Below are 11,766 nucleotides of genomic sequence, written 5' to 3' on the forward strand. Positions count from 1 at the left end.
AATATTCAGCTAGGAAGGAAGATAGTCTGACTCCACATAATAGGCTAGTGTGGCCTTTGAAATGAAGGTGAAAATATATTTTGTCTTCCTCTTCCTTGTATGTCAGAGACCATAAGTATTATTTTTTTATTATTATTTCCCCAAAAACGGATGGTTGGTATAATTATCTTCCATTAGAAAAGAATTTGATACTTTCTTTACCAAAATCATGAGGTAAAGATTGACTTTTTACTATCCCGTGAAAATTTAAATATAATTTATATTTCAAAAATTGTTAAAAATTATGTGCGAACCTATGTGCTGAGATTCATACTTTGCTAAAAATTTCAGTTGTTTTGCACTTAGAAAATTCTAAGTGCATGCGTTGTTCGACTTAGTTAAATCGATTTAAAGGACAAGGGATTTTGATTCTAACCTTTTCTCATCCTAGTGAAGGGAAAAACAATTTCATAAACACTTGAATGTATGTAAATATTCAAAGGAGGAAATGTGGAAAATTATTTACATAATTTATTGATTAATCAAGAACAATTAGATCAATATATGATTGTAAAACACGAAATCGATAAGCATGGCGGAATTAAAACGAATCTATTTGAGCTATTGCTACACTTGAAGAAAAATAGATCAATCCGATACCAGAAATCTATTGGAATGTCAAATCTTCCTCTCTATGGCATATTTCAGTATAACAACTTTTAATCTGATAAATATAACCTACAATTTTATAGGTTAGAGAGGGTACTTAACAAAACCGAATCACCCCTCACATTACGGGCTTCGGTTAAACACAAAGTGCCTACACTTTGCTACTTAACTAGGCTCATTATTATATGGGTTAATACCCTGAAAAACCAAAAACTTGTACACCTATGACAAATTTACCACAAACTTTTTTTTGACCATGAAAAACCTCAAACTAGTACACTTATGACAAATTTACCTTGACTGACCATAAAAACCCTAAACTAGTACATTTATGACAAGTTTACCCCAAAATAATTTATTCGCCGCAGAAAACCCAAAACTAGTAAATTTGTGACAAATATACACTCCGCTAAATTAGATTAATACCACAAAAAAAAAATCACAAAAATTGTAAACTATGACAAACGAAGCGTAAAATTCCAAATTGGTATACCGGTTAACTATCACGTGTTATTTAACTTAATAATTTGAAAGTAAAATTTAACGAATACTAACAGAGGGTAAATTTGTCACAAGTGTACCAATTTGGGGTAAATTTGTCAAAAGTATACCAGTTTAAGGTTTTTAGTGGTCAAAAAAATGGTTTTGGGTAAATTTGTCACAGGTGTACCAGTTTGGGGTTTTTTAGGGTATTAACCCTATTAATAAATGCCAAAACCCAATGTAATAAGATCACTCAAGAGTTTAACAAATATTGAAATATTCATTAACCCAATTATTTAAAATAGAAAATCAATTAATTAATATAAGTCTGTATTATAGGAAATTTCCAACAAGAAAAACAATTAAAGGGATCCTGATTGAACAATTGAAATCACAAAAGAAAGGAGGGATTTGGCGGGAAAAAGTACCATTAGTCGAATTGAGAGAACTTGGTTTAGAGTACCCAAGCGTTTTATTTCATAAAAGTCTTTGTTGTGTCACGGTTGTGAGGTTTCCTGTGATCGAAGGACTGTGTGTGATCCAAGAAGACCAGGTCAAGTCACCTAGGGTCCTCGAAACATTCCCAAGGACTAGTGATATAGTAATTGTCCCGAGTTCTAGAGCATTCTTGCATATATGTCAGTAGTTGGTAGATGGGGAGATGCAATCTCATCCATTAGATCTATAGTCAGTAAAGGTTGAATGATAGAGTTTTTTATATTAATATGGGAGCATTCCCTCTCATTTGTATCCATCTAAATATTTCTACTCTAGAAAGCATTCTCTCACAAAGTTACTCTCCTTAAACTTTCTCTCTTTACGATCCAGGTGAGCGAGTGATCGATCCTGAGAAAAGCATAGCTTAGGCACTCCATCAATCTCGAGAAAGGCTTAGCTTAGGCACTCCATTATAGTTAAAAACCGACGCGGATCATGATTCTAACCCTTTCTCATCCTAGTGAAGGGGAAAACAATTTAACAAATACTTGAATGAATGTAAATATTCGAAGGAGGAAAAAAAATTAAAGGGATTCCATTGGATAATTGAAATCACAAAGGAAAGGAGGGATTTGGCGGGAAAAGTGACGTTGGTCGCATAATTAGGCACACGAGGTGTTTGAGTTCCCAACCAAGGCTCTATATCTAGCAATCTTTTCTACTCCTACTTGGCCGTTCATCCAGTGAAAAAGAGGAAAGTGAATTTGGTTAGAGTAGCCGGCCTACAATTGGCTGTTAAGTATGTTGGAATAAGACGATCCATCCTTTGTGTTGATTTGTTTTCCAACTTGGCACTTACATTGTGCCTTGTGGAGATGTCGTGCTCTGTACAGGAGATTCTAGAAATGGTAGGCCATTCCTCATTTTGCTTCTGTTTTTATTTCTATATTAACTTTTCTTTTCTTACATAACTCTCCTCGTCCTTTAGCATTATGCACGAGGAATTGATATTGAACACTACAGAATATGACTTGTCAATTGCGACTTCGTCCACATTTATGTGGAAGTTCCTTAAGGAAACTAAATCTGATGAGAAGGTACTTGGTTTTATTAATGTTATTTGATGTTTTTATGAATTGATTTTTTTTTTTTTTGTCGAATAAATTGATCTTAGGGAAAATTCCAAATAAAAGTTTGAGTTATCCTCATTTTTTCAAATAAGGACTTGAAATTGACAATGTTTCAAATAAGGGTCCAAAGTGCCTTCATTTTTTCAAATAAGGGCCCAAAATAGACATTGGGCCCATTTGGTTCAGTTTTGGGCAAATGTCATTAGGAAAATGCAAATACATTTGAGCTAAAAGGGTTTGTGAAAATGAAAATAACGTTTGGCAAATTGTAGTTTTGAAGTGCATTGTGAAACGACTTTGGGAAAATACTATTTGGTAAAAAATTGCATTTGAAAGGGACTTTTGTTAAATTTAAAAAAAAAAAAAAAAAAATTATATATATATTTTTAAGTCTCGGGCTACGGGACCGGCCAAAATTTGATCTGGGCGGACCGCCGGATCGCCGCGGACGGCCAAATTGCCTCCAGTTGCCGTCGCGAGGTCGCCCACCAGGCGCGCGACCCCCAGCGTCGGCCGCCGAGGTCGCGCGACCTCAGCGGCCGACACTTGGGGTCGCACGACCAGTGACACGCAACCTCAAGAGGCCGTCACCGGGGTCGAGCACCTGGCGACGGCCGCTGAGGTCGCGCAACCCAGTGTGACCGTCACAGGGTAGCCCGACCCCGACAACCGTCGCCCGGGGTCCCGCGACCTCAAGCGGCCGCCTAGGTCGTGCGATTCAAGCCATCGGTTGCCCGGGTCACGCGATCCGGGCGTCACCGAGGTCCGGCGACGATCGGCGAGGTCGAGTGACCCTTAGGCGGCGGTCGCCGGCGCGCGCCATGACCACCGACCTTCGATCAACAACGGTTAGTTGGAGAAGTTGGAGAAGATGAACAGTAACCGAGCTATTTGCATTCCCAAAATACAATTTCTCAAAGTACCTCAAGCCTTGCATTGAGCTAAAGGCCCTTAGAGTTATTTAGAGATGCAATTGCATCTTGCCAAAGTCGCTCAAAAAAATGAACCAAACGCGTTTGCATTTGGCCAAGGGACTTTAGAGTCCCAAAACTCCTTCTGAAAGTCAAACCAAACAGGGCCATTGTTTTAAATAAAGGATCAAGTAACCATATCAATCTCAAATAAAGACTTGAACTCATCAACTGTGAAGGATAATTTCGTCTTTTTAAATTTTTTCCTTTTTTTTTGGTAAAGGTAATAATAAAAAGAGGAAAAGCCAACTATACAAAAGACTGTCACCAAAAACTTTCACTCAAAAAGCACACGAGCAACCGAGTGGAAGGGAGCCAGTGTAAAAGAAACAAGAAACAACCGAGACAATCAGCAACAACAAGAGCAGACGCCCCCAAGTTCGAAGGAAGCAAAAGGGGTACACATCCAAAAGCAGTACGAGCACAACAGGTGCAGCAACGTCTAGACGAAGGACAGGAGCAAAACCCTAGCACTAATCGAGCTAGCGAAGAACAAACCCAGCATCCTATTAGAGCTTAACGGGGCCAGCAACGAAGACTGAAGGGTCAAATCCCCACCTTCGTTGAAGCCTCCTATTTCTCGGGTTGTTAGGCACCTTGCTGTAGGTTAGTACTTTGTCCTTGACGACTTTTATGAGATGATTCTTCAAGGCCGCAACCTCAAGCACTTCACCCCGGAAAATGATGCTATTCCTTTTCTTCCAAATAAGATGGCACATGGCCCCAAAAGAGAAACGGGCAATTGAGTGGAAAAAGTCCTTACCAGATAAATATTTCAAAGCCCAAAGGAGATTTTCTGCCCACGACCTGTTACGCCATGGAAGATTACATCTCCCCACCCAAAAGAAAGCAAGCGTCGCAGGAACATGACACTCGAAGAAGAGATGGTCAATCGAATCAGGAGCATAATTGCAGAAGGCACACACTTCATAATCAATTCTTCCATGAGAAATGAGTAAAGCCTAAGTAGAAAGGCGGTTCTTGGTAATCAGCCAAAGGTTGAACTAGTATCTGGGAGCAATGGCATTATTCCAGATAAAGTGAGCCCAAGGGACACAGTTCTTTCTAGGTCTTAACGCCTCCCACACTAAGGCCATTGTAAAGGATCTGGAAGAGGACTTAGGCCAAGAGAACCTATCAGGAGACTCAGCCACGACTGGCAAGGGGAAGCCCTAACACACTCTGATGAGGAAACTTAGATTTGGACCTGGCACGACTTCTCCCTCGCTGCCCAGTAGGAACAGGGGAGGACTAAGCCACCTGGTCTTTCGAAGAAGCAGCCATGGGCGGGACAACACAATCAGCAACCTCCTAAGAGGCTCCCACTTAAGTCGAGCGACCAAGGAGAAGAGGAGAGGGGCTTCGGCCACTAGGGCCTTCTCCAGCTTGGGCCATAACCAATGAAAGACAACATAGCAGGAACCCGCAACAGAGCAGAACAAAAAAACCCTAGCTGAGTAAACCCATGATGGCCCAAAAGGAACACATACCAGGCTACCACCTTAGGGGAATTAAAGAGGGTCAGACGGAGGTCCTATCCACCAAAGATCAGCCCCAACCACCGGTCAAGGCTCCTGTGATCCGCAACGAACCACAGACGAGGAAACCCTAGTCGCGAGCGTCCTTCTTGGCCCAGGAAGAGGAACGAACCAGGCCTATCTTTATGGGGGTTTATTGAATTTTTTCCTTTTTCTTTATTTTTTCGTAGAAAACTAAATAAAACTAAAACTTAAAAAAAGGGAAAACACAAGCGGGAAGGCAACCTCCCCCCTATGGCTACCACCCCATCGCCAGCGGGGCAGCGACGACGGTCGATAGGGTTGCTGAAGTCTGGGCAAAGGCCTACTGGCCCTCCCCAAAGATAGAGAGACTATGCCCTTATTTGAAATAGTTATAATCACTTCAACTCCCTTCTTTAAGACTGATATAACCACTTCAGGATTTTATTTGAAATAAAATCCACTTTAAGCTTTTATTTGAGAAAATAAGAGGCCCTTACTTGGAATTTTTCCTTGATCTTATTTCATTAGTATCAAACACGATTTGATTTGGGTGTTTATTTGTACCTCCAACCAGATTAAGCACTTGTCCTTTTTCTTCATTGATTTTTGCCTAGTTTAGCATGAGACACTCACATTTCGACCTTCAGAATCGGTTGCCGCTGCAAGTAACACTGCCCATACCGCTATTAAAGGGTGTAAGCCATGCAGTATAATTTAACCAATTGTAGTGCCTGACAAATCTTGTAAGAAGCGAGAGACTTCAATTTATTGTTTATTATATTTTTCTGTTTATATCCTCTAGGGACTTAGGGTCATTTCCTTTTGGCTAATTTTCCTTTGTACAGGGAATGCTCAAGACTGATGGTGACTTTCCATCAAAAAGCGAGGAGGTGTGTCAAATGTGTGTATAATATGTATTGCACGAGTGGATATGACTACATAGCTAAAGCTGAACCGGCTCGTTTTCTCTTGAAGACCAAGTTTAGCATATCCTGTGTCTTCAAGCTTACTTTTTTTGTGTTTTGAGAGAACTAAGAGACCTTTAACAGCATCTTGTTTTGGTGTCTGATGAGGTATTTGTGTTAAGCGGCTCTTTGGTTTTAGAGGGTTCTGGTAATAGCTGTAGAGGTGATTTCGAGCTTATCGGCTCTTTCAAAGCCCTCGAACAGAAAACCTTAATTCCCCACCATCTTTCTTCCTAAATTTCACGGCTGATGCAAAATCCTATTTCACATTTCATATTTCATCATTCAACTGGGAAGTCACAATGTCAGCAGTCATAAATTGCTTTGTATGGACCGAACATGAGAAACAACTTCCTGGCGAACTTCATCCCTTCGTATTCTTCCTGTCGTAGTAGTCGGCAAAGGCTTCTTCCAAGGAATGAAAGTTTTTGGTATCTTAAACCTGCAAAGAAATTAATGATATATTATTTTGGTTGATAAGATCGATAATGATGGATAAAACATTAAACAATCAACATACGCCTAGAAGTTCACGTGGCCGTGTGCATGGGTTGTGTGTTTGAGAGAGAGAGACAGAGAGAGAGTTTAGGATCGAAGTAGCTGGATATTTGAAAGAGCAATACCCTGTTAAGTTCCTGTATCTGTAGTACTGTCGAAGAATTTCATCAGACAACAAACGTTCTTCTTTTTCAACTCGCAGTTCATGGCTTTTATCAGACCAAAGCCAGTTCTCTTTCACATGAATACACCCAAAAACAATCTCAGTCAGGCGAGCTTCAGGAATTCCTACGATGACGATTCCAGCTACTCCTGGATGTTGGAACAGTATATTGCCTCTACCTATGTTGCAAAACAAGTAGCACGTCCCAGGAAAATGAGCTGAGAGTACATCTTTTCACAGTAGCTAAACATGATTTTGAGAAAATAAATAGGTTCATCATTGAAAACATAGAAAAATAAAAAGGGTCAATATTTGCCTCTACCTATCAGAAATCCATGCTTGGTCAGAGAAAAAAAAGAAAATCATTTCTAAACCAATTCATACATGATAAATTCTATTACCTCTTCAGGTAAACATTTTCTCCCCCAGTCTTGATCCGACCACTTTCTCGACCAATGAGCCACGCCTGACCATGCTCATCAATGAAACCAACATCACCAGTGTCAAACCATGAATGACTGTTAGAGACTGATGACCGAACTTGATGCCAGTATCCAATCATCAAATGTGGACATCTGGTTAGAATTTTCCCAATGCCAATTGAATCATCACCATCTGTCCTCAATTCAACATGTGGGGCAGGTTTGCCGACACAAATGCCTCGTGGTGTTTGAACTGAACTGAGATCTGTTCTGACATGAAAATGAAGGGGCTGGTAAGGAAAACGAGAAATGTGGGTCATAGAGAGTCATGAACATTAGTGAAGAACAAGTCTCTGTCATTCCTGCATATTGAGAAAACAAAGGAGAAAAAATAGTATGATGGGGAAAGAAGTTCAATGCACTTTGCTAGCAGGTTCTACTCCAACTAGCATCAACGTTGTACAATTAACAGCATTATGGTTTAGAGGATGCACACCATAGGCCGAGAGAATCTTAGCTCTTGGGAAGAAGTTGCCAGCTTCTTTGATAAGATCAGTTGACAAACTTCCTCCACCATTTAATATCTTTTTGACACAGTCTCTTCCTTTCCATGGTCCCTTCTCCCTAAGGAAACTAGGAATTAAGCAGAAGTACCCCTCGAAAAGCATAACTTGGAACTTAGATAATGTAACGGCCGATGCTCTCTACACATTATATTTAATATTTACATTGCTCGTTAAAGATCGCTCTTTGTAGATAACCTGAGAAAGGATATTAGATCAGCAACCATGGCCAGAACAGTGATCAAAGCAGTGACGTCATTGTTTCTCTATAACCTCAATGGCTGTTTTAGCTTCGAACTGGGGCATCAAGACCTGGCAAGCTCCAGCCATTAACATGGCCATGGCCAATGAGAGACCCCCAATGTGGCACAAATGAGCAGTATGCAAATAAACCTGCAAAAATTGAATAAAAAGAAATTCACTTGTCATATTACTCTTGACTCCAATTGCCTGTGGACCTTCCAAATATGGAAACAATCACTTGAGACTTATCTTGACAATGATTATTGAATTTCCGGTTGCCAAACAAGCATGAAGACAATAAAAGAGAAGAAACTTGGAAAGGGCATACATCATTCTCACTGTAACCACATATGGCTATTTTTGCCATAGATTGTATGAACAACGCTGAATGGCTTACGGCAACTCCTTTTGGCTTCCCAGTAGTCCCTGAAGCCAGTAAGCCCAGTAAAGCTAGACATCTAGAAATGAAAACTTAGCAAGTGTCATGCATAACTACGAACTATCAATGCCACATTTTTCCAAACTTATGCATCAAAGTGGCATATAATTGACATAGTGACAACACCTGTGAAAATCAGAGAGAGAAGTAATTCTATAGCCAGAACCTACGCCCAAAGAAATCTATTAAGTAATGGAATGCAAGACAACATCTTACATAGAAAGCAATATCACACAATGTAATCCTCTTATTTGAAAAACCCTCAAAAAAATTGCCAAGAAATATGGACAAAGAAGCTTTATCTAGGGAGTCTTGTTCAGAAGTAAGGTCAGCAAAGTATCTTAAGCAATAGGTGATCAACACAAAAGAAAGCCGCATATTTACAGATCACATTGTCAATGCATATACATCTAATGTAAGTGAAGCAAGACAATTGTAATATTCCATACTGAAAGAGGGATCAATTATCACAAAAACAAAGAATTTGCAATATAGTATCTTCGAACGAGCTCAAACTTTTAGATATAACTAAGATTATATATAGATTAAAGTACCATTTACATTTTATAAACTGCTACATAAGCACCTTATTAAGCTAATGACCAGTTCAACCAGAAGTCATGCACAACACATTCAAGACTGTTCTCAATAAATTCACACCCTTAAAGATAGCCGACGGGGAAGCAAATATGCTGACAATTAGAGCATTACTAACCTTGAGAGTATTGTCCAGTGATTCATCATTACTAGCATAAGGTTGAGTCAAATCTTCATGTTCGATCCTACCGACGAAATTTTTGGATGTCTACAAGAAAGTTTCAGGAAAGCAATAAGTATAAATGCAAAGAATGAAAACAAAGTTCAATGAAATGTAGAAAGAATACTAACGTGGATTACTATTGATTTAGTAAACACTTCGTCCTCTCCCTCCAATTTCCCTTCCCGTCATACCAACAAAGTCAGGGATAATCCAACAATCAGGTCGAAGTTGAAGTAAGAAGAGCAATGAATTCTACGTAGTGAGATCGGCCGGAGCTTTGACCCTCCTCACTTTATTCAGAATGCTAATTTAAAGCAGATGGGAAACAACTTATACCTTTGCAGCAGATGTACGTTGTAAGCCCTGCAGCATTGCATCTGTGCTCACGGTTGCACGCCCAGACTGGAAAAAATAATGCCCACCCGTTAGCACCACAAGAATATCAAAAGTTCTAAGCAACAGAAAAACAAGGAAATCAATTACCATATATCGATATCTGCACAAATACATATTCAAATCAAGAAACTCACATTCACAGATTGCATTTCATGAAGCGCCGCCAGAGTGTCCATCTCCCTCTTGGAATCTAAAGTTTCATTTTCCAAGTACTTGATGCGATAATGCATCTCTTCAGTCTCCTTTTTTCTTTTCTCACCCTCCACCGCCTGCCCAGACCCAAATGAAGAGGCCCGAGTCACACACTTCCCAAAGATCAACAAACTGTTAAAAAAAAAACAGAAAATTCAAAAGACGAGATCTAGTACCTCATCCTGCAGACGCCAGGGCTCAAAAGTTCTCGTGGCCCCTGACTCCATGAGGTAATCAGAATTGCGTGGATCGGTTTTGACGGTGAGCTCAGCAGAGCAATGGGTACATTTAGAGTAAAACCTCAATATCTGGATACCCAGATAAGTCTGCTCGCGAAAACAAAAGAACACCGAGAATTAGAACAGAGTCGACAATTTGGAATGGGAAACAGAGTCGAAGGTGTGCAACTGACCTCGCCGACGACGTCCTCCTTCCTGGAATTGAACTTGGTGTCCTTGTAATGTAACTGCCGCAGGTGTTGCATCGAATGCTCATCGGAAGCATCATCCGAACCTTAATCTGCCGATTCTTGGACCTCCGAAGCCTGGGCAGCTTCGAAGGGACGAAATCCGGCGGGTGATACTTTTTCACCACCTTTTTCTCCCTCATCGCCTTCTTCTACTCCTCCTCATCTCAACTCGAAACGAAAACGAGCTCGTCGACCCTAGATAGAGAGGGTCTGAAACAGGCCGGAGTCGAGCCACAATCCGCCGCCAAAAGCCCAAGAATTGGACAGCGGTCTAGTCGGGTGGCGATCGGGGAAGAGGAGGGCGGCGATGGAGGTCGAGACCCAGCGGCGGCGAGAAGGAAAGCAGCGCGCGCCCTGCAACGAGGCGAAGGCGGGAACGTGAAATCATGAATTTTTCCGATTTGTGATTATTTATTGGGTCGGCAGATTTCTGATGTATTTATGCATAATGATATTGGTGAGGGACTCGTAGATTCAATTAATTCAAATAGGCAAAAAAGTCACTTATCCGGAAAAGTAAAGGAAGGCAATCCTCAATTTTCATCGAATAGAAAAGTATCGACCACAATTAAATTTTGCGAATTACCTTACCCAAATATTATAAAATTCGTGCATGATTAGAAATTAATAATTTTAGTTAGTATTAAGGGGCAGGGTAAATAAGTTGGATGGGCCTGGGAAAAGTAAGGGGGCAGGGCTGAACCTTTAATTTAGTTTGATGAAGTCGACGGGCAATATTAGGTTGCTTAGAGATTTTCAGTCCACTTTCAACTCAACGTCCATATCTTGATATGCATTACCTTGATTATTTAGACGTGAAGGACCTAAAACACTTAGCAAAAAATGAAGGGGCAAAAGAAGTGATGATTTGAACAATTGAGACATTGACTTCTAGGAGGCAAGTGTCATGACCCGAAGGAAAGCCCGATCCAGGAGGGTTCTAAACGACAGCCGTGACCTATCCCTGAACAAGCGACCCTAGGCTTGTATCCTCGAGACCTAAACGACGGCCGTGACCTATCTGTGAACAAGCGACCCTAGGCTTGTATCCCCGAGACCTAGGGTTTTCTCGAGTCTTCTAGAATACTCCTGGGACGGGCGATACAATAATTGTACACTTATATAATAAATGCGAGCATATGGTAGTTGGGGAGATGCAATCTCCATCGTTAGATTGATGAGAGATCTACGAATGCGGTTTGCCTTATACTTGTATATATAGGGGTTTCCTCCCCTCATTGTACTAATCTCATATTCACAAGTAAATACAAGTTTTTTTTTTTTTGGTAAAGACAAGTAAAATACAAGTTCAAAGCTTCTTTCTCTAGAGTTTTTCTCTCTAAAGATCCTTGTGAGTTGAATGTGAGAAATGTTGCTTGAGATAAATCCTAAGACCGCACGGGTTAAAGAACGCTAGATCGATCGGCCCGGCCCGTGACACAAGGCTGCTTGCTTCAAAACATGACAAACTTGAGATTGTTGTT

At 40.5% G+C, this 11,766-nt stretch overlaps 1 protein-coding gene and 1 pseudogene across 2 annotated transcripts; both read right to left on the minus strand.

Moving 5' to 3' along the window:
- Window positions 1-7,012: 7,012 nt before the first annotated feature.
- LOC120292870 (2-succinylbenzoate--CoA ligase, chloroplastic/peroxisomal-like) lies at window positions 7,013-8,290 on the minus strand. 2 transcript variants are annotated; one of them, XM_039311389.1, is made up of 2 exons: window positions 7,717-8,290; window positions 7,013-7,485 (listed from the first exon to the last, which is right to left on the minus strand). In XM_039311389.1, exons 1-2 carry the CDS (start codon window positions 7,886-7,888, stop codon window positions 7,196-7,198), a joined length of 462 nt encoding a protein of 153 aa, XP_039167323.1. In that variant the 5' UTR covers window positions 7,889-8,290; the 3' UTR covers window positions 7,013-7,195. The 2 variants fall into 2 exon arrangements, 1 of the variants encoding a protein (XP_039167323.1); XR_005550485.1 differs by having other exon boundaries at window positions 7,344-7,582; window positions 7,717-7,850.
- A 20-nt stretch (window positions 8,291-8,310) lies between these two features.
- LOC104440687 lies at window positions 8,311-10,627 on the minus strand (annotated as a pseudogene).
- Window positions 10,628-11,766: the final 1,139 nt, after the last annotated feature.

The sequence above is a fragment of the Eucalyptus grandis genome, chromosome 4 (assembly GCF_016545825.1).
Source record: "Eucalyptus grandis isolate ANBG69807.140 chromosome 4, ASM1654582v1, whole genome shotgun sequence".
NCBI lineage: Eukaryota > Viridiplantae > Streptophyta > Magnoliopsida > Myrtales > Myrtaceae > Eucalyptus > Eucalyptus grandis.

Coding starts and splice junctions, on each gene's coding strand:
- LOC120292870 (XM_039311389.1), bottom strand. CDS start 7,888: ATGCTTTTCGAGGGGTACTTCTGCTTAATTCCTAGTTTCCTTAGGGAG. Junction 7,486..7,716: donor TAAGATTCTCTCGGCCTATG/GTGTGCATCCTC, acceptor ATGTCAGAACAG/ATCTCAGTTCAGTTCAAACA.